The sequence below is a fragment of the Salvia splendens genome, chromosome 9 (genome assembly GCF_004379255.2).
Source record: "Salvia splendens isolate huo1 chromosome 9, SspV2, whole genome shotgun sequence".
NCBI classification, from domain to species: domain Eukaryota; kingdom Viridiplantae; phylum Streptophyta; class Magnoliopsida; order Lamiales; family Lamiaceae; genus Salvia; species Salvia splendens.
The window spans coordinates 5,146,055-5,168,425 of NC_056040.1; the positions used below are offsets into that span (position 1 = coordinate 5,146,055).

General features: G+C 33.4%; 2 protein-coding genes across 2 annotated transcripts; one reads left to right on the forward strand and one right to left on the reverse strand.

Annotated features, from left to right (window-relative positions):
* Nucleotides 1–108: 108 nt before the first annotated feature.
* LOC121748175 (IST1-like protein) lies at nucleotides 109–1,214 on the reverse strand. The gene is made up of 4 exons (XM_042142400.1): nucleotides 1,023–1,214; nucleotides 831–934; nucleotides 573–744; nucleotides 109–501 (listed from the first exon to the last, which is right to left on the reverse strand). Exons 1-4 carry the CDS (start codon nucleotides 1,212–1,214, stop codon nucleotides 109–111), a joined length of 861 nt encoding a protein of 286 aa, XP_041998334.1.
* Nucleotides 1,215–5,858: 4,644 nt separating this feature from the next.
* Nucleotides 5,859–10,480, forward strand: LOC121748922 (ubiquitin receptor RAD23c-like). Its single transcript, XM_042143501.1, has 12 exons — nucleotides 5,859–6,048; nucleotides 7,036–7,197; nucleotides 7,342–7,392; nucleotides 7,569–7,645; nucleotides 7,755–7,811; nucleotides 7,912–8,086; nucleotides 8,264–8,404; nucleotides 8,504–8,572; nucleotides 8,692–8,739; nucleotides 8,827–8,933; nucleotides 9,093–9,171; nucleotides 10,064–10,480. Exons 1-12 carry the CDS (start codon nucleotides 5,983–5,985, stop codon nucleotides 10,175–10,177), a joined length of 1,146 nt encoding a protein of 381 aa, XP_041999435.1. The 5' UTR covers nucleotides 5,859–5,982; the 3' UTR covers nucleotides 10,178–10,480.
* Nucleotides 10,481–22,371: the final 11,891 nt, after the last annotated feature.

Here is a 22,371-nt window from a genome sequence, read left to right on the forward strand (position 1 = left end):
AATTCACCTGATAGGCTAATAGGAGATGAAATTGTGTTAATGCTCAATTTACTCATAGCAATCTGCAAATGTTGCCTTGAAGTAACAAACTAAAAATTTCTGACATAATTAAGGTGTATCATGGAGTATTGTTTTTCCATTCACTTGTGCATCAAAAACCTTGTCCTCTGACATTTCGGCATTCTTTTGCACATTATATACATTTAGATTCTCTATTATTTCTTCATCATCTGATCCGCACATTGCATTGGAGCCATCATCATCTGAGCCGAATGCATCTCCAGCTGCAACAGCGCCATCTGAGTCGATTGCATCTCGAGCTGCTGGTGCTACCTCATCGTAATCATCTTTCATGGGAATATCTTTTAAATCTTTACTCTCTTCTTGCAGATCAATGTTTCTGCTCAATTCTAGAGTAATCCCATTTTCTTTTGCAATTTGCTTAAGCTGATTTTGTCTGGTCTCCATACTCGCTCTCTCGGTCGATAATCCCTCTACCAACTGCAATGAAATAATCATCTTAAAATCATGCATTTACTTAATTATCATCTCAAACTCTCCGACTAACTTACCTTGGGATAAACTCTGCAGCCATTTCTTAATTCCACAGCACTATATGCAAAGTCTTTGCCATATTTGGAAGTGAAGATGCGGCGAATCTCTTGCAGCTCCGGGAACTCTCCAGTTCTCGAAGCAGCAAAGATCAAGCTTGATACCGCCTCCTTCACCTCATCCGGACACTCCCTGCATCACACAGTCAGACCTTCTGTTAACACTTCCTCTGGTTTAACAAAGGAGAAAAAAAAGCTATGATCACACTATTTTTGCACCTGCTGTTTGTGATAATCTCAGTGCTCTCCTTCAATATATGGCAGCACATCTCTATCATAACCAGTGCATCCAATGAATTTTGCTCCTTGATCACTTGCTCAACCTATAAACAGAAATTAAACTCACATCAACTACACACACTCAACTCGATTGTGGGATGATAAAATCTTCAGCTTGTGAGATCATATTACTCGAACGAGAGCATGGTGTTGATGAGGTTGTTGGTGCAGCAGCTGAATCACATCGGATCTTGCTTGGCTGCATCTCACGCTGTGAAGGTTTCTGAGAATGACGATTCTAGAGACTGCGATATTTGCCACCGTCCTTAGCTTCTTCGAGGCGTTGGAGCTTCTTCCCAGCAGAGCATTCAACTGTTTCCCCATTCTGCTCAACTTTTTGATCTCTTACAACCTTTAATATAGTTTGGTGGTTTGATTTGATATGTTTGGTAGTTATATATAGTTTGAGGTGTCTGTGGAGTTGAACGAAAGATTCAAACTGCATGTGCGCAAATACGTATGTACGCAGAAGATTTCTCCACTTTTATTTTAGATTTTCCTAAACTTTGATTCTGGTATGAACGAGTCCATTTTCAACTTGCAACTTTTCCTTCTATCTTTTACTATTTGTGAATTTTATGGCTCAGTCATTGAATTGGAAATTTATTGACTATTCTTATTACGGTCCTACACAAAAATTATTTAGTTTTAAAATTCCTTTTTTGAAAGGCCTCTCAATAGTAAGCTTTGCCAACATTAACGTCGTTTGAGCCCCCCAACAAGTTGGTTTTGTAAGAGCATCCACAGCTCGCCACCAGATCGGTCCCGTCACGCCGAGATGAGATGGTGGCGAGACATCGTTGCAGGAGTCTTGTGGCGCCGAGCATCACTTAGTGGAGAGGAAGTGCTCGAGTTATCGAGCGACGCGCCTCCCCCACATGGCGCGTTCTTATTGGGCGGTGAAGCCACTCACCCCCTCTACGAGTGTGCTTCTTTTGCCTAATTAAAATATAGATGGAAAATGTTTTTGGTTTGCGAACTTTTGCTAAGATAAAAATTTTGGTCAGTATCATTTGAAAATATCTTCCGAGGTCCATTAATTTAGAAGTAATATCGTTTGAGTTACTTTTTCATTGTTTCGAACTTTTTTTTGGATAAAAATACCCTCAAGCCCATGAATGACATTTCTGTATATTTATTTTCTCTTCTTCATTAAAATATTTGCTTTATACTATCTCTAATTCTCCTTTCTCCTTTCTTCTTTCTTTTGTCTTTTTTTCTCCCTTCTTTCCCATTTTTTCATTATCTCTTCTTCTCCATTTTCCCATTCTCTCTTCATATGAAAAAGTAACAAACTAACAGTATAAATTGAAATGAATCAATGTGTACCTAATTTAAAACAATCTTCTAAGATGTCTGAAATGCCCTTCATCGGCTTGAGATGATAAGTGTGACAGTGACATTCAAAGTGTGACGTTTAATGGCGGACGGAGCAAGTTTCTCTCTCTCTGTTAAGGTTACTTCCATTTTTTTATTTCAATTATTTTGCTAATTTTGCAATAAAACTCATACACTGTCAAGATTATCTTATTAATAATTGATTGAATTCTAGCTTACCGAATAATAATATGCACTAGCCAACTTATTTTTATGGGGTTATTTTTATGAAAGGTTACAACACTATAATATTGTAAATGGATCTCAAATTTCTAGTATTTTTTTCACATAAGATACATAGCTCTTTTTAACCCACATAAATCTGTTTAAAATTACTTTTTTTTACAATTTAATTGTTTAATTGATCTTTGACAAATAAAAAGTTATTAATTCAATATATACTGTCAATAAAATAATCAGATTTTCCATGAAAAATACTAAGTGAAATTTTAAAAAATTACTACAAGAATATATAATATTTCAATTAATATAGATTTTCCTAAAACATGGAGTTAATATTATAAAATGGTATGCAATTGCAATGATTGGCTTAATGCACCAACTGTGAAAGTATTTCCTTGAATGTGTTAATGACAGGACTCAGAATTATTTCCTATTTGCTTTTTGCTTTAAATTGCAGGGTGCAATCACCACCTGAATCTATCTTCTCCTCTTCCAGTCCCTTCTCCTTCTCCTGCCCCTGCTCCCTTAGTTTCATACGATCTCTTCATCAATTAAAATTATGAGATAATTAAGTTTAAGAGACATGAACCAAGAGGAAAGTTCACGATAAAAACAAGAAAAATGATGTAATACTAGTATGCAAAATAGCTTTACCGCTTTGATAAAAAAATTTAAGCTGTTGAAAGAACAAAAATTTAGACACTATTCATGAGATAAATACTGAAATCATGATAAAAATAAAAGCAAAAGCTGAAAGAATGAACAATGGTTGCTTTATTTTAGCAAAACGTTGTCGTATATCGCACAACTGTGATTTCTCCCACAGCAGAGGATCTCTCCCTTTCTTATATACACTTGGATTCTCCCACATCCAATGACTTTTGCTCTTTGATCACTTGCTCAACCCATAAATAGAAATTAAAAAACACACACACACTCAACTCGATAAAATCTTGAGCATGTGATGAGGTTATTGGTGCAGCAGCTGAACCACATCGGATCTTGCTTGGCTGTATTTCACGCCGTGAAGGTTTCTGAGAATGGCGATTCTAGAGATTCGCCACCATCCTTAACTTCTTCTTCTTCCCAGCACAGCATTCAACCTCTTCCCCATTCTGCTCAATTTCTACATGTGGTGTGGCCTTTAAAATAGTTTAATATGTTTAGTAGTTATATATAGTTTGTAGAATCGTTGCTGGTATGAATTAGTCCATCTTCAACTTCTCTCCTTTACATTGTGAATTTCATGGCAATTGTGACAACATGAGATGATTTTCGAGACTATTCTTACTATTGGGCCTACACTAACATTAGCTTTAAATTGCTTTGTTTCAAAGGTCGCCAAATGGTCAGCTTTGTTTGAGCCACCAACGAGTTGGTTTCCTAATCACACGCATTTTACACACACAGCCACACTCTCTCACACCTCAAGGTAGGAGTTCTTTGTAAGTTTTTCTTAGCCATGAGCTCCAATTAAAAGTTAGTATGAAATAATTATTGTTTAGGAATGAGTGCTTTTACAGTTAAAAATAAATTATTGTTATAAATGAAAATAGTTGTGTCATATGAGACAGTGATTATAATTTTTTACAAATAAAAGTTATCGCTTGTTCTATAAAATGACACTTCACATTATTAAAAATAACTTTTGTTTTTATGAAAATAACTGGCGGATCTCGGGGGTGAGGGGGCAGTCGCCCCCTCCCGGCCGTTCGGAGAGCCTAAACTTCCCCAATCGAGCCGAAAATAGCATATCCGCTCCCTCCGTGGAGTGTAGAAATATATTTTTTTTTCAATTAATGTTTTATAAAATGAGTAGTCTAATGGTTTGGTTGTTGGTTTTAACTAAGAGATCTAGGGTTCAACCCTTAACAAGAACATATTTTTTCCATTTGTTACTTTTTAATTTTATCAATTCATATTTCTTCTTATTACCAAACTAATTCCTTTAAATAATTTATGAAATCTAAACTTTCACTAATTTGTATTATATTGTTATATTTATTCTTTAGTTAAAATCATTTTTAACGTAGTGTTAATGTCTTTTTGTCCTAAAGTATTTATAATTTGTGATCCATGCATCTTAATTATTCTCCATGTAACAAAATAAACATTTTAAATATTTTTTAAATCTAAATATTTACTAGCTAGTGCTACTTAAATATTAATATAAAATTATTTATTTTATTATTAAAAATAATATTAAAAATAATATTAAATATTTAAATATTAAATATTTAAATATTAAATTTTGCCCCGCCATTTTCAGGGTTTGGATCCGCCACTGAACACCACAGTCCACAAGCATGCATAATAAAACCAGCCCCATCGACAATCTTCTTCCCAAAACTATATACTAGTACTATTAAAGATAAAAAGACAAGGATATTAAATCTTAAAAAATATTAATTGAAAATTATCGTCCATATTTCGATAACATATATACATATGCAATAATAGAAGTATAGAACCTTGGGCCTCATCGGCCACACACATTTCGCAAAAATGTTACTAGTATCGTAAGTATCTAACACGAGTCTTTGATCAGAAATTAGAATTTTTCGGAGATGAACAATAATATATCAAACTATTCCCTCTAAAGAAAATGACTAAAGATAATGAAAGAAAGTAATTAAGAGATTCTAATTTTAACAATATAAATAGATTTTTTATATATATTTTTAAATGTTATATACATGCGTAACAAACAATATCTTAATCGATAATTTTAACAATATAAATATATTTCTTTAAATATTTTTTTTACTTTCATATACATTAAGATATGCGTAACAAACAATATCTTAATTATTTGTACATATAATTCTTTAGATACTTTTTATTTGTATACGCTATGTCCCAAGTTACTTGAGTCGTATTTAATTTTGAATTGTCTCAAGTTATTTGAGTCGTTCCATTTTCTTTGCTAAAAAACATCTAATCTCACATGTTTTATTCTTTTTTACTTTACTCTCTCTTCTTTTTCTTACTTTATTTAACTCACAAACACAACTTTCTTAAATTTCGTGTAAAAAAGAAACGCATCAAGTAATGTGTGACGGAGAGAGTACGCAATAAACAAGGAGTTAGGAGAAGTATTTTATTTTATTTTATTTTATTTTATTTTATTTTATTTTATTTTATTTTATTTTATTTTATTTTACAAATATAATAAACATATTATAAGCACCACACTAAAAAATCACCCAAATCTAGAACCCTCCAAACTTCGGATGCACTTTGCCATTTCTAATTTTATCCCAACATAAAGAACCTCAGGCGCACCGCACAGCATCATCAATACGTGTTCGTCTCTGATTGGCTGTCACCAGATGGTCAGTGACCCCGCTGTCACTAAATCATTGCCACCCACCACCTATATAAAACTTCGACTGACTTTAAAGCTGCCGTTTCTACTCCGATTTGTGTCTCCCCTCTCTTCTCTCTCTGCAATCATCCGCACGCACCTCTTCGTGGCCCACCGGAGATCGGAGACGCCGCCTCAGAGAGCCAACGACTAACAGTACCCGAGATGAAGATTTTCGTGAAGACTCTGAAAGGCTCGCACTTCCCCGTCGAAGTGAAACCCGAGGACACTGTATGAGTTCTGTCGCCGTTAATTTCTCTTATGAATATACGCGAATTTATGAGTATAATTTTTTGTTTGTCTGTTTATTATGTGAATTGCTCTCTGCTGCAGTGGATTGGACTGTAATTAGGGTTTTCGAATTTTATTAGATCTTGTTTGCTGGTCTTGCCTTTGCTTGGGATATACGTTCCTCATATTTTTATACGTGTTTCAATTTGTTATGATGCCGTGCGTAGTTAAAATTGAGTTCTTGTCCCTGTTCCCTAGAATTGGCCTAGTTAGTATTAGTTGTTGGTAGTATAATGTTGAATTTCAGCATCCACACATATTTTTAGCACTAGTATTTAGTAATGTCAGTAGAACTATGGCTGTTTCCAGAGAAGCAATTCTTGTGCCTTTCGAATGTAAGGATCTTATAACTAATTAGTACACTTGAAGTCATGATTCATAGGAAACCGACTGTTGTTGCTTTTTTTCTCTGTAGCACTTATGTTTTTCTGTTAGTCCTTTTGGAAGAAACTCAGTTTTCTAGCGTCTGATTGTCATGCAGTTTTGATCATTGTAAATAGTTCTCACACTTTGCTCAACTAAACAATGGATACTTTTTTTAGGAACTTTTAAAGATTGCTACAGTGTTGCTTCTGATGGTATGCTTTCAATGAATGTGTGGCATTAATACTTTCTTTAAGTTATGGTATTCATAGCACAAATGGTTGTGAATACAATAAGCATTCTGGCATGTAATCCATCTCCTTTACCCCAAAGAAGTCTTTTTGTACTTAATACCTTTTTCTAAAAATTGTTGTTTCACTTTAGACGACTGTGGTTTCTCGTTATTTACTGCATTGTATACATGCATGCAGTGGGCATGATAATTTTTGCTTCTTCATAAGTTATCTGAGGAACTACTGTGCTTTAATATTAGGAAGTCTCCATGTTCCTTTTCTAATTTTTGATGGTGGTTTTTGTTTAATCTCCTATTGAATTGGTTATTAGGTGGCAGATGTGAAAAAGAGTATTGAAGAAGTCCAGGGGTCTGGTGTCTACCCTGCTGCCCAACAGATGCTTATCCATCAAGGGAAAGTGCTCAAGGATGAGACAACTCTAGAGGAGAACAAAGTTGCAGAAAATAGTTTTGTTGTGATTATGTTGTCCAAGGTAATTTTTGCTTGATATATAGTTTAGCTACCTCTGCAGTCCATTTTACTACTTTTTGTTTGTCATGTTCTATGGAGGGCTCACATGCAAATACACAATTATATGCATGCGCTTGATTACATCTGTATCTTGCATATTTTGTAGACCAAGGCTTCATCAACTGGAGGAACATCATCTGCTCCACCATCAAACAATGTAATCCAGCTTACTTACCATTTTCAATTAGCGAAAAGCATATATAGTGGTTATTGTGTCGATACAATATATCATTGTACTAGGATATGCATACATACATATATAAATTTATAAAAACTCATACCACTTATAATGTCATTTCTAATTATTGGCTGGTTTACATGATCGCCTCTTAGCCACAACCTGCGAGTAATACATCTCAGCCAACGTTACCTGTAACAGCAGCTCCTTCTCCTGCACCAACTGTTGCCCCGTGAGTTCATCTTACTGCTCTAGTTTCAAACTGTTCGGATAAAAGTCTTCTTCCTTGATGGTCTAAATGTCAGGACTTAAAATTATTTCATTTTTGCTTTAAATTGCAGCGTGCAATCAGCTCCTGAATCTTCTCCTGTTCCAGTTCCTTCTCCTGCCCCTGCTCCGTTAGTTTCATATGTTTTCTTCATCAATCTAATTATAGTTTTCAACTGCTGTTCTTCATAGCATGATTTCTAATCAATTTCTTTGGTTTCACTCAAACAGCTCAGCAGATGTGTATGGTCTAGCAGCATCAAATCTTGTTGCTGGAACTAATCTGGAGTCCACTGTTCAAGAAATTTTTGACATGGGTGGAGGAAGCTGGGATAGAGATACGGTTGTTCGTGCCCTAAGGGCTGCATATAATAATCCTGAAAGAGCTGTTGAATACCTCTATTCTGTGAGTCTTCTTTGAGAATTATGAGTATTGCCAGTGATTAAATGTTTCATGTTTTGTGCTTCCTATTCATCTAATGTCAGGAGTATGACTTGTCTGCAAGACTGAGAAGTATATTTTACTGTATGATTATTTATATATCATGTTTTCTTATAACCTTGGAAAAGAATTTCATCTCAGGGTATTCCAGAGCAAGCGGAAATTCCTCCCGTGGCACAACCTCCTGCAGGTGTGCAGCCTGTAAACCCTTCATCCCAGGCTACGCAACCAGCTGTACCTCCCAGTGGGCCCAATGCTAATCCGTTGGATCTATTTCCTCAGGTATGAATTTTTCTGAGAAACCAGCTAATTCTGCAGAAGAATTATTAATTTGACATAAACAAAAAAAAGATGTTGATTGTTTGTTTTTCCATGATTCAGGGTCTTCCAAATATGGGTTCTAATGCAGCAGGTGCTGGCACATTAGATTTTCTTCGTAATAGTCAGCAGGTCCGTTTCTGAACATGGCTTTTACTGGTTCGAAGCCAGATCTTTAGATATTTAATTGTGTTCCATCCCTCTTGTATCTTCTTTTTTATCTAATAGTATTGCTTTATTAACATCTTCAGTTTCAAGCCTTACGAGCCATGGTGCAAGCAAATCCTCAAATTTTGCAGGTACTTGTAGTTGTCAGTTTAGGCTTCTTATGCAGGCATTAGTAGCTAAGTACATATCCTAAAATAGTGTCCTGTTCCTATTTGCAGCCTATGCTCCAAGAACTTGGAAAGCAGAATCCACAGCTTGTAAGGTTGATCCAAGAACACCAGGCTGACTTCCTACGCCTAATAAATGAACCTGTTGAAGGCGAGGGGTAAGAAATTGGTCTTTGTTGATATATTTGTCTTAGTTGTGTTTAAATGTAATATCTGGTTTTGTGGTTGCATTTGCGGAAGCATTTGAAACAATTATCCATGGATTTTATGGTATGAAGTCCTTAGTTCTCAAGTATTGCCTACATTAATGTTTTCAGAAATATACTTGGGCAACTCGCTGAAGCAACGCCACAGGCTGTGACTGTTACTCGTGAAGAGCGGGAAGCAATTGAACGTGTAAGATTTTCCTTCTTTCCAGTGTAATAAAATCTCGTCTAGCTGATTCATTAGTCCCATTGCATACTGTTTATCCTATATTTCCTGGCAAGAACCGACTTTCTCTTGAATGATTGTTGGACCTCGTTCGTCTGTTGAGTATCCTGCCCAGGAAAAATGTATAAACCATTGATTAGTCTGTTCTATTGTGTGCTTGTAGACTATGTTATAAATTCAGTTAGACTTGAGAAACCATCATGTAGATCGCGAATAATCAGACAAATATGCACCGTCAAGAATCTTCTCCTGCTATTAGGAGTAGAAAAGCCAGAACTTTGACATTTAGTTTATAGCTTAAGAATTAGAAGTGTTTGCAGAATATCTATGCAGTTGTAATGGCATCTGACAACGAATGAATGGTAATATAAATAGAGGCAATAGAAACATTAATGAGGTGGCTTTTGTATGTGGGGCAGCAAATCCCCATTTTGTGACTTGGGATAGAGTGTTATGAGAATAGAAATGCTGGTGCAACTTTTGTTGGTAAATAATCATAATGTCGGATATGCTATTCTTGCTTTGGTTAATGCTAGACTCCTAGTAAACGTACACTTGTAAGACTACAAAAGTAATCTGCATACAAGTAGCAGTAAGAAAGACATTGAACATCCATAGCATGCATATGAGAGTACTCATAGAATGGTAGAACCTATAACTCAAATATTTTTATGTTGGAATATGTCTTGTTTTTGCAAGCACCACTTTTGTTTGGGGATTTCTACTTCCATTTTTTAGTCTTGAAACAGTTCTGGTTTGTATTAAGCTTTTCACGAAGGGGCTTAGTTTTGAAGATGAAAGACATTTGCTTTAGTTCTTAAATTCGGTACCCTAAGTATTCTGTCTTGATGTGCAGCTTGAATCAATGGGTTTTGATCGAGCCTTGGTGCTGGAAGTCTTCTTTGCATGCAACAAGAATGAAGAGCTGGCAGCGAACTACCTGCTGGATCATATGCATGAATTTGAATGATGAAGGCCATTGCAATTGAAGATCTCATGGGTTTACCTTGTTTAAAGAAAGTTGTCGTTGCCGCGTGGATTAACTTTTATATATTGATCAAAGTGGCTACCATAGACAGTTAACTTTTGGATACACAAGGTAGATACATTCTTAAAGTTGTGGTATTTTCTTGAACTGCTGTTAGTTTCTGTTTAGGCGTTTGGTACTGGGCTTCGACTTGGTTTTCACCGTTTCTAGCATTGGTGCCTCTCTATGAATGCTTCATTTATTCTTTTCCAGCTTTTCAAATACAGTTGGATACCATTACCATCATGGAATTATATTAGAATCTGAGTGCTTCCTTCATTTCAATTGTGGTCAAGCTGAAGATGTGTTTGGATCGTATGAGTGTCTGTTGTTGGTTTATTAGATGAAAGCAGAGTTTTCAAAGGTTTGGAGTCTTACAATAAAAGGTCCACTTCGTTGTTGAGCCCATCTCTCGGTATGCAGACTCTACACCCTAACCTAATCTCTCTTGGCGAATAGTCCAACCACCGGCCCCTTCTACATCCCAACTTGATCTCTCTTGGCGAATAGTCAGCCGTTTGGTTGGTAGGATAGTTCTGTTCTGTCGCTAGGCCTGCCTGCGTCTCATTAGTCATGGCCTGTCTTGACAGTATTACTTTCACACATTTCATCTTTGCCTCTACCCCTGTGATTAAATTTGTCCCATCGCTCCTCTTCTCTTCCACCTCTGTCGTGCACCGCTGCCTAATTTCTGAAACTGGTTCTTCCTCTCGTCTCCCTTCCTCCCTAGATCTGAGACACCTTTGCCCTTGGCCTCACCTCACTGCTGCGTCACTTTTTTCATCATCGCTGAGTTTGCTGGGATCTTCTTGATTTTGGGTTATGTGTGATGTAACTTTTTTCATCATCGCTGAGTTTGCTGGGATCTTCTTGATTTTGGGTTATGTGTGATGTACTGATGTTCTTACTTTTTTTTGGCAAATTGTTTTTTTATAAAAGTAAAGGTTGTTTTGTTATTTTCACAATTGTTTCTTGCTCGATGGGTTATATTATATGAATAAAGGGCATGAATGACAATATTTGGGGTTATATTGTCCGATTATTTATTTACTTTATTATAATTCAGTAAGTTTTTATTAATACTTATTTGTTTAGATCAATAATTAATTTAATTTACTTAGTAGATAATGAATTGATTTAAATTGTTTCATAATTTTTATAATAAATAAACTTAAATTAACGTTTATATTTTTATTAAACTTATCAACATAACATTTTACTAAAATTCTTTTGGATATTTAGTAGTAACTTATTATTATTTGATTTATTGAACTCAGTACCACCTTAGGACCTCAATATACTAATTATAGTCAATACTTTGAATACATGATTAATGGTGTGGATAGAATCATTTTATTATGATTTCTTGTCGATAACATTTTATTTAGAAAAAAAATAATTTTGAAACAGTGAAAAATGGGACACGTGAGAAAGACATACTTCTATGAGAATAGGACAGGACCTAAGCCGGGAAATAGGTGTGCAAAATTAATTAATTTAATAATTTAAAAACAATTTAACTTATTTAACGCACGCAATTAATATATTTAAGTAAAATAATAAGACATTCAAAATCGTGGTATAATCAATTAACCGCACATGTATTCAATAGGCATGCAGCTAAGATTAAATAAAGTGACATGATAAAAATAAATAAATAAATAAAAATAATTAGTATCACTAATAAGATTGAAGCCTAGAAAACATATAAGAAATGTAGCGAAGTTTTATTAATTTAATATACCTATAGTAGGAAAGAAAGATGAGGAGAAAGAAGAAAACAAAGTCTCCGGATAATTCTTTAGAATGATGATCTAAAATAAATTAATGTGTAATGTTAACAACGATATTAAGTTATTAACACCACACAAGAAAACCTTTTTTTTAATCCCTTGACAAACAAAAGTAATTAAAATAATTAACAATTTTATAAAGAAGACTTCTACAACAATAGTAATAGATAATTAATGGAACCTAATTAGTACTTAACTTTTTTAGGAAAATAATTTAATCGTGATCATATAAATTGTCAATGTAGGACAAATAATATCATCACTATACTAACTCACGTTATAAGTGGTTGGAAGTTGATGGTTGACATACCTATCCAATTAATAAATATAATAGCCACACTTGACCTCTTTGATTCTTGACCCTTATGTGGTTACACTTAAAGATATATTGCACATTTCGATATATATTCAACTTTCAACTTGTTTCGCTACATCATCTAACCAAAGTACTACCACCAACTATAAATGACGCCATCATTAAATGATCAACATTATTTTTAGTGAGCTCAAAATATTAGACTTCGTTATTTTAGCACCGAATCTTTTTATTTTCGAATGTGCCTCACTTTTTATTTTTTTTAAAAATAATGGGTTTTTTTAGGTTAACATGGATATGGATGAAATCAAATTAAGTAAATCAAAGATTTTCATTTATATATATATATATATATATATATGAAATACTTAGTATGATTAGAAGTATTATTTTAATTTCTGATTGTTATGCACCTGCAGATGAAAAAACATTGCATGCAACAACTCAATTAATTTAACCAAGATAATGTACTGTGCGTAGATTTTTCTACTATTTTATTGCATAAATTTGTGAGCCATCCACATATGAGGTGGCAATAAATGTGGAGAGAAACGGTTATCTTTGAGGTAAGTAGGTTGAGAGTTGAGACCGTGAATATGTATGTGTATGTCTGTTTTTGATGGAACAATACACTGATGATCTCATCTCATTGGTGCAACCAACATCCATATATTCCCTCCGTCAATAGGAGTCTCATTTATGAGCTGCACGTATTTTAAGAAATATCAAGAAAAGTGGGTGGAAAAAAGTTAGTGGAATAGAGCCCCCACTTATATATATTAATTTTAAATGAAATGTGAGTGGAATGAGTTAGTCGAAGGTGAGATCCTATTACCATTTATGGTAAAAGTGAACCGCGACTCTTATTCGTGGACGGACTAAAATGGAAAAATGGGACTCCTATTCGCGGACAGAGGGAGTATATATTAATGCATAACTATAAATAGAGGATTGCTGCAGCAGGTCGGGGGCAAATATCGGGTACGACTTGATTTAGATTTATACTATTTTTTAAAGTTGGAACGTACTGAAATGAAATGAAACGTCCAAATAAGATAGACTGATTGAAATTAGACATAAAATTAGAATTTACCAAACCCCAATCAGGCCCTCGCCCTGTTGCCACCTCCTGGATATATACATAGGTAAAATATAGTACTCCATGATCAATTTTAGATACTCTCTTTATCCATAAAAAATAGTCTTATTGATGGACGACAAAAGTGAATGCAAAATTGGTAAAATATGAAAGAGAAATAGATAAAGTGGGTAAGTAGGAGAGAGAAAAAGAAAATGAGGATAAGCTACGAGAGAAGAAGATAAAAAGTTATTACTATTAATAAATTGGAAGTAATTTTCCATTTTTAATTTTTTTTGGACGAGTGAAGTATTACTTCACATTTGCAAAATTATGCATGCGAACTCAAAAGATAAGATATGAATTTTTGTATATTTTCCAATTTACAAAATTGTGGCCATGAACTCAAAAAATAAGATAAGATAAAATACCAAATACTAATCATTATATCTTGTCAATATTTAGCAACACTGAAGTGTTCATAACTCTTGATCACTAGTTGCTTCAAAACTAGTATAATCTACCCTTGATCAATAAATACACTATTCACGTGCTTTTGTTGATTGTGTCAGCATGCTCATGCAGAATGCGAGAATCCGATGCTCTTCTTTTGCAACGATGTCGGAAATGCACACGCGTGCTTAAGAATGTGCTAACGTTCAAATCCCATCATTTCTCTATTTATAAGCAAAAAAAATCCAATAAATTTTCATTTTGGCCCACAATTAATAACTTCCATTTTGTTACCTCCTCGCCCCGAAATAAGCTGGAATTATTAATTTCCTACACATACCACACCTAATTCACCTTTACATCACTAAATTTACAATCACGAAAGGAAGTTCCATTTTCTACCAAATTCAAGTTTTTAAAAAGTGAATGAAAATTCAGGTTTATAAGCTATATGCCCAAGCCCCAGTTTTGAGGATTCATTTCATATTTGAATGTGGTGTATTTTCATTGACTTTTGAACATCACCAGTCTTCTAATTCACCCATCTTGCAATATAATTCCACATTAGCATCCAAATATTTTAGTGTCAAATTCGGCTGCCATTTCAATTTCGATTTTGACAGAATCTTAAATTGAATTAAATTTTGAAAATGATCTGTATTTTGTCACCAATATATGCATTAAAAAATTGAATTTAATTGGAGCATATGAATTTACAACCAGGGAATCCTTTAAACTAAATCTTAATTTTTGGTAATAAACTACATTTCACTTTGCACTAAATACTAGTGGTTGTTCGTATTTAAGATTAATGAAAAGATGCATAGTGTGAATTTGATAATTGGGGTAAGAGATAAGCAAGAAGCCAGATAAGGAGCAGCTGAGCATTTAACATTTCATTAATTGGTGAAGAAAGCAGAAGTCTATACCCAATTTATCAAAATAACTGGCTGCCATTCTTTCTACACTACACCTGTTTATGTGGTCACAACCTTATTCAATTAATATATTCACCATTTATTGAGACTACATCTAGCCAATTTGAATCCCCAAGAAAACTACTTCCAACTGTTAACTCTATGTACGTTATTGCAATATTTTCCATAACATTTTAATGGACTAGCTAGAATTAATTTGGTCTCTATAAAATTCAATTACCAAATTGTTTTGTAATCTATTAAAAAATAGGAACAATTGTTATTTAGTTGACTTTTGGTCAATCTAATAGCTTCTGAAATCGCATATAAAATCATCTTTTTATTTTTTTCAATTATCCTATAATAGTAAAATTTAAACTTGTTACCCTTTAGAATCATTATTAAATTATTAATGGTTAAAATAATTTGAATAATTACCCTAAGTGGATATTGTATTCGTTGGCAAAGCAAAATTTTAAGAGTGCTATATGCATAATTAGTTAAATTAAAACATACCCCCTACCAAATCTAACATTTAAGTATTTATAATTTTTGTTATTATTAAAAAATTATGAAGCGTAGTAGAAATAAGATAAAATAGTAGAATATTAAACAGCAATATATACTCACAAAAGTAATGTAAACAATAAAAAATGCATGCATATATGCACAAAAAAAATGTACTATAACTTTGCATGGATACTTGATAGTATGTGATTAATTTAAAATGTGGATATGTATGAAAATGTTGTTCATAGGTTGAGATGCATTTGAATTAGTCCAACCAAAAAAGTGTACAAAACTATCTCAAATGTAAATACATCAACTCAAAGCCCAAAGGCTTCACATGATTATTTTACTTAATCTGTAAGACTGCAAACATGCGAATTTCATATGTGTAGTTCACCTATAGAAAAGACTATTAATCTATAAGTAGGCTTTGGTGTGTTTATACATGAATAAGTTGGAAGAATAATATATGTTGGAGGGAGGCTGTGTTACGCATGTCGATATCCGAATTAATTAGGCGGCAGTGTATATAAAAAAGCTAGGTTCACACAAACTCTGACTTTACTTAAAGCTTTTCACACCTTTACTTCAATTCATAAAGCAATAATAAAGTATCGTCTCTTTTCTACTATATGAAAAGATTTTATAAATCGAGTCCCAAAAGGGACACATTATTTTAAATTCATGGTTATGTTACATGTAACAAATACTACTACTATATTGTCGATTTGATTATGCAATCATGTGTTGCCCTAAAAATATTACTACTACTATAAAATATAAACAATTTCACTCACTTAGGGTTACTCGTAGGGCGGCATTACCATTTACTTGGAAAGTAAATGTGATGAAAGTCTCTACCAATAATTCTTGACTTAGAAAATGTGACCATTAATTGCAAATGAGTTTATTTAAGGTATTAATGAGAATTAATTTTATCATTATACGGACACATGGAGATTACTTATTGTATGGACAGCCCATGTCATTAACTACACAACCGCACAGTTAAGCCAACTCATACTACAAGAAATTAAACCTTTTTTTTATTCAAATAGTTAGAATTTTGTGCAAAGTGAAAAATGAAACTAGATTCTTATAAAACTTGAGGAAGATGGAGTACTAATTTATGGCTTATTAGAGTAATTAAGTTTGCATCATGGACCTCACAAAGAAAGGTAGACGCATGCATATACATGGAGTAGTATATAAAAATATACATGATGCTGTTTAATTAATATTTAAAATACAATAACATTATTTTATTCATAACAATTTCGTTTTGTTATCAATATCATATACTTACTTGATTTTGTTATATTGGTTTCGATTTTGATAATTATGAGATGTTTGGGAAAAAAATGAAAAATTACAATTTATATAGATGTTGCGTATGATTAACATGGTTTGGTTATCTGCACGTCAAAAATTATGAAGGAAATTAGGTAATGATAAAACAAATTGAACTATGATTCCACAGCTTAACTGAACTGCTAATTACCTAAGGCATCCAAATAGTATGATTTTGAACCTATTTACATCAACTAATTAGTCCGACGGATATATGTCAATTTAATAGTTAAATTTGCAATTATTTTTGGTTGTAAAGACATAGCGACGAACATTAAATTTTGCATTATACTAGATCTAAAAAACCTTGTTGTTACATGTCATTCATTTACATTAGCATGTTAGTACTATATATCTTTGCACATTATAATGTGTAAACTATTAATGTTGCCAATAAATGGTGGCACACATATATGAAGTATTCAAAAGTATATGTAATGCACTTTAAAAAAGGATGGATTATATGCTAGAAATTAAGCAGAATCAATTTGAACAATAAAGAAAAAAAGATGGAAAAATAATTGTACTAAACGAAGGAAAAAGGGACAGAAATTGTATTGGTAATTTAATTACGTGTTCTTCTCATTTATGGGTAAATAGTTTTGAGCCTCCAGGCTCCAACTATGGACAAATGTGCAATTGGGTTGTGAATTTAAAGAATATTAATAATAAAAAACAAAAATTCGGTTTCTTGTTGAGAGAGATAAATGTTGGTCTCCCAGCCACTTGACCTAAGAACACTTGCTGTATTAAATCACTTCAATATTATTTTCTAAACTATATCTATTCACACAAAAATTAATTCTAGTAGCATCTTACAAAATTTCGCCTTCCAAGAATTATGAGCATTCACATGTGTTAATGGATTTGACTAAAAATAATAATTATTGATTTTAAATAAATTGTTAAAAATGCACTATCATAAAGGTAACATTTATCATGTTTCGAAAACACGAGTACGTGTAATATGAGCCATTTGCTGTCAATTTATTATGCAACTTTTAAACATTGGTGGTTATATGAGTTATGGCAATGGTGGCATTTAATTTTACTGATATGGTAATTTCAAAGGAAGAAAACTGTGGCAACTCTTTGAAATTCTTTTTTCCTCATTTAATTTCTTGTATATAGGATTAGGATTTAGGAGTGGCCATATAATTTAATTTTTGCTGCTAAAATATAACTAAAATCCATTGCTAAAGTGTCTATAGTCATTGACTTTTAAGTAATCACATCGCCAATTAAGAACTTTCGAGAAAACGCAATACATTGGAAAACTGAAGAGGGTTTATTCTTACACTGTACTTACTATTTATTCAGAGTATTTGTCCTAGCGGCAAGGAGCTTAGACATTATTGTATGAGGTGCCGAATTCGAGCCCTCTTAACATCAGTTGTAATTTCCTCCTTCATATAGGAGTTAATTTATAAAAAAAAACACTGTACTTATAGGAGTTAATTTATTAAAAAAAACACTGTACTTACTATTTTAAAATAGTGTCTTATCCTAAAATGTATAGACGCGGTGCAATTTCGCAATTAATTAAAGGTAATCCTCGAGTTAATTATATCATTGACTTGTCCATTCAGAAAGTGTTGTTTATATATTCTCAATAGTAACATGTTAAGAAATTTGTTAACATAATGCATCTTGGACTTCAAAATTAACAATGTTTTGATTATTTATTAGTATTTTAAACCATAGTTAGCATATGGTCACACTCATATATTCCTTGCGACAAAAATTGGGTGTGAACGATCTGCTGCCCTTTCTAGGAGTAATAACTAATAATTAGAAAATTAATTGGACTAATTAGAACTTTAATTGGGGTGGACGGATGGGTTAGAGTTTTAATTGGAATTTAATGGTACAAGCATGATTAGAATTTGCTAGTTCTACTCTTTATTTTATTTTCTTGCCAAGTGTCAATATAAGTATTTTATACATACGTCTTCTATCCTACTTGCCACGTGTCTGTATAGAGTAAATGACTTTTGAATAAATAAGTGAAATAATAATTTACTAATATAATTGTAAACGTGTAAATTTTGGATAGAAAAGAAAAGGATAACAAGCATAAAATTCCTGTGTTATCGGCTGCCCACATTCGAGAATGTTGCATGAATTCAGTTAAATCGATCAAGAATTAACTCAAGTGATGTCATAGTATCTTTCATTTAACTCATGTGATTTCATTACATATTTTAAATTACCTCTTGATATTTCATTCGAATGTTATTAATATTTCTAAAAAGTTGAATCTCTACAATATGACTCAAATAGACCAAGGGCAAAAATAATACTCCTACTCCTCTCATATAAAAATAATACTCCATATTTATTTATAAAAATTATATTTCTATTTTTAAAAAATAATTTAATTACTTTTTTAATTTGTTATTTTATTATTTATATTAAAACACGTATCTATCTAAAAAATGACTTTTAAGAATAAATAAGAGAACTACGCGGACATTATATTCCTATGGAAATAATTACTTCACCAATCCAAAACGTGTTCGCTGATATTATATTGAAATAACTCCTTCACCAATCAAAACGTGTTCCAAAATAACACCCTCTTCAATTTGGCTAAAATATAGTAACACAGTTTTCAACTAATTATCACTTTAATCTAATCATTTGAGTCTTCTAGATTTTCTTATTTGAACTTGAGGGGGCATTGGCTTCACTGAATGCACATATCTAATTGTTGAACCGGATTTTTTGGTTCCAGTACAAAAAATAATGATTAAGAACATTTTTTTTAATTTAAGGTATTAATTTATGTTTTAAAAACATTATTAACGCTTTAAAAATATAATGACGCAAATGAAACTACTCCATTAATGTAAAATATTAAGACGTAATTGAAAAATGTGTCCTCAATTTAAGAGCAATTTTCTGTGTCCGAAATTTAGGCATATTTTTTAAATCTTCTTTTTGTGTCTTAAATTTTTTGTTATAGTGTAATTGTTTGTACTTAAGTTTAGTTTGTTATAGTGGAATTGACTCATTTTTATCTGAAATATTAATTTTAAATTATTAACAAATTTTTATGACTTCCATATTAAATGAAAATATTTTCTCATTTTCTTTTACTTTTATCATTTATGAGTTTCACCATCTATCATACTCCTTCTCTATTACTTTATCTATTATGCATTAAAATGAATATCATCCTCAATTAGCTTATTTCTCAGGTCAATGGTCAGAGGGATTAGTTATTTATATGTAACAGTGTTACTTTATGAATGAGCTATATATAAGTTTACATCATGGAATGCATTCAGATCAAATTTGTGCTAGAGTCAAATCAGGATCAGGTCAGATATGTAGTGATCAGACTAGGGTCGGATTCACTAATTAACAAGACCTCTTTGTTCTTCGTTAGGAGAGCTCAGTCAAACTCAAACCAAGCGACTGATTTATACAATTCAAGGTTTACAATCTTGAATACAAAATTACAATCTAGCTATTACAACAAGATTAAGATCCTCTTAATCTCTTGCAACTCCTCTGCCTGCACACTTAATGAACGAGTTAGTAACACAAAAGATAGATCCTCTCGGATCTTAAACAGTTACAGAAGTAAATCAAGACTAAGCAGAAAACACCGAATAGAACAAGACTTCGGCTCAGCCACCCGCCGATAGAACAAGTCTATTCTCCAGAAAACCGATCCAAGGGAGCACGACTGAATCTATCAGTGATTGACCTCACACTCCTGATTCCAGCACCAACAGACTCCTCAACACCAGATCTAAAACCTCCGAGAACAAACTCACACAGAATCTCTCACACACAAAACCCTAGTTTTCACCAACACACCAGCAACCTAAGTGGTTGCCTTCTCTAGCACTGTAGCAAGATCAACTACACTCTTAACCGTGAGAGATCACAAAGACACTGTCGGAGAATCGTCGGAGAAGAAAGCAGAGAGAGAGAGAGAGAGAGAGAGAAAGCTTCTGAGAGAGAGAAGTCGAGAGAGTGAGAGAATGAAAAAGTGAAAAGAAAAGGAACACCAACCTTCTCACATAACTAGCACACACCTCTATCCAACGGCTGAGAGCCTTGATCCGGGTGGGAGTACACGTGGCTGCATCTGGAGTGTTAGGGTTTAGTTTTGGGCCAAGCCCAAATTAACATCACCTGGGCTAAAGAAATAGACAGCCCAAATGAAAGTCCATCACCAAATATTCGACATACTCCACCTTGGACTTTATTCTGGGAAACCAACTTGCAATATAGGCTAAGGTGTAAGAAATCATCACAGCCTATAACGTAGCCCCCTCAGCCCCAAAGAACAAAAGTTCACCGACATTTTGGGAACCACCAGGTTGCCTCCAGACACTAGAGGGTTAAGCCCATTAGTCTAGGAGGGCTTACTGCCTCAAGCCACCTACCAGTCTTACCACTGCAGGTTAGATGACTGAGGTCTTTTCCTCGGGACATGCACCTATCCTAGATCAAAGTGCAGAAACTTAATGCAGAAAAGAAGTTTTTCAACAGGTAAGGTTTTAGTACCCATATCAGCAGGGTTTTTATCTGTATGCACTTTTTGAAGAAACACTTCACCTTTTTTCTACAATGTCCCTAATGTAATGAAACCTTACATCAATGTGTTTAGTTCTATCATGGAAAACAAGGTTTTTACATAACTGAATAGCAGACCGAGAATCAGAAAACACAGTGGGAGATGACTTCACAAATTTAAGTTCAGAGAGAACTCCCTTTAACCAAACTGCCTCTTTCATTGCTTTTGTGATAGCAATGTACTCTGACTCAGTAGTGGACAAGGCCACTATATGCTGTAATTGAGACTTCCAACTAGTAGAAGATTTGCAAACAGTAAACACATATGAGGTTGTTGACTTCCTCTTATCCCTGTCATTTGCATAGTTAGAATCCATAAAATCAGTTAGGGTAACACCTTCATCACACTTAGAATAACACAGACCATACTTATAAGTATGTTTCAGATATCTCATAAGCCATTTCAAAGCTTCCCAATGCACAGGTCCAGGATTAGACATATATCTACTAAGGCATGATACTGCATAGGCAATGTCAAGCCTAGTACTCACCATCAAATACATCACAGAACCAATTGCATTTGCATAAGGAACTTTCTTCATAGCATCAATATCAGATTTAGTTTGAGGGCACTGGTCTTTATTCAACACAAAATGGGAAGCCAAATGCACTGAAGCAGATTTTGCATCAGACATGTTAAATTTCTTAAGAATTTTGCCCACATAGGATTCTTGATGCAGCACAAGGGTAGAATACTTTCTATCTCTGAAAATATTTATCCCTAAGATTTTCTGAGTATCACCTAAGTCTTTCATGTCAAAATTCTCACTTAATGCAGACTGCACAGACTTTATGGTTTTCAAACATGGACCCATGATAAGCATGTCATCAACATACAGCAACAAGAACATAGGCATAGGAGACTCAAGGTTCTTAACATACAAGCATGCATCAAAAGTGCTTCTTACAAAGCCCAACTTATGCATACATATATTAAACTTGATATTCCACTACCTAGGAGACTGTTTCAAACCATACAGAGCCTTTTTTAGCAAGCACACATGATTGGAAAACTTAGGATCAACAAAGCCTTCAGACTGTTTCATATAGATAGGTTTATCTAAATCACCATGCAAGAAAACAGTTTTAACATCCATCTGTTTTAACTCCCAATTAAAATGAGC

Coding starts and splice junctions, on each gene's coding strand:
- LOC121748175 (XM_042142400.1), bottom strand. CDS start 1,214: ATGGGGAAACAGTTGAATGCTCTGCTGGGAAGAAGCTCCAACGCCTCG. Junction 935..1,022: donor AACACCATGCTCTCGTTCGA/GTAATATGATCT, acceptor TTCTGTTTATAG/GTTGAGCAAGTGATCAAGGA. Junction 502..572: donor GCTGCAGAGTTTATCCCAAG/GTAAGTTAGTCG, acceptor ATTTCATTGCAG/TTGGTAGAGGGATTATCGAC.
- LOC121748922 (XM_042143501.1), top strand. CDS start 5,983: ATGAAGATTTTCGTGAAGACTCTGAAAGGCTCGCACTTCCCCGTCGAA. Junction 8,405..8,503: donor CGTTGGATCTATTTCCTCAG/GTATGAATTTTT, acceptor TCCATGATTCAG/GGTCTTCCAAATATGGGTTC. Junction 9,172..10,063: donor AGCGGGAAGCAATTGAACGT/GTAAGATTTTCC, acceptor CTTGATGTGCAG/CTTGAATCAATGGGTTTTGA.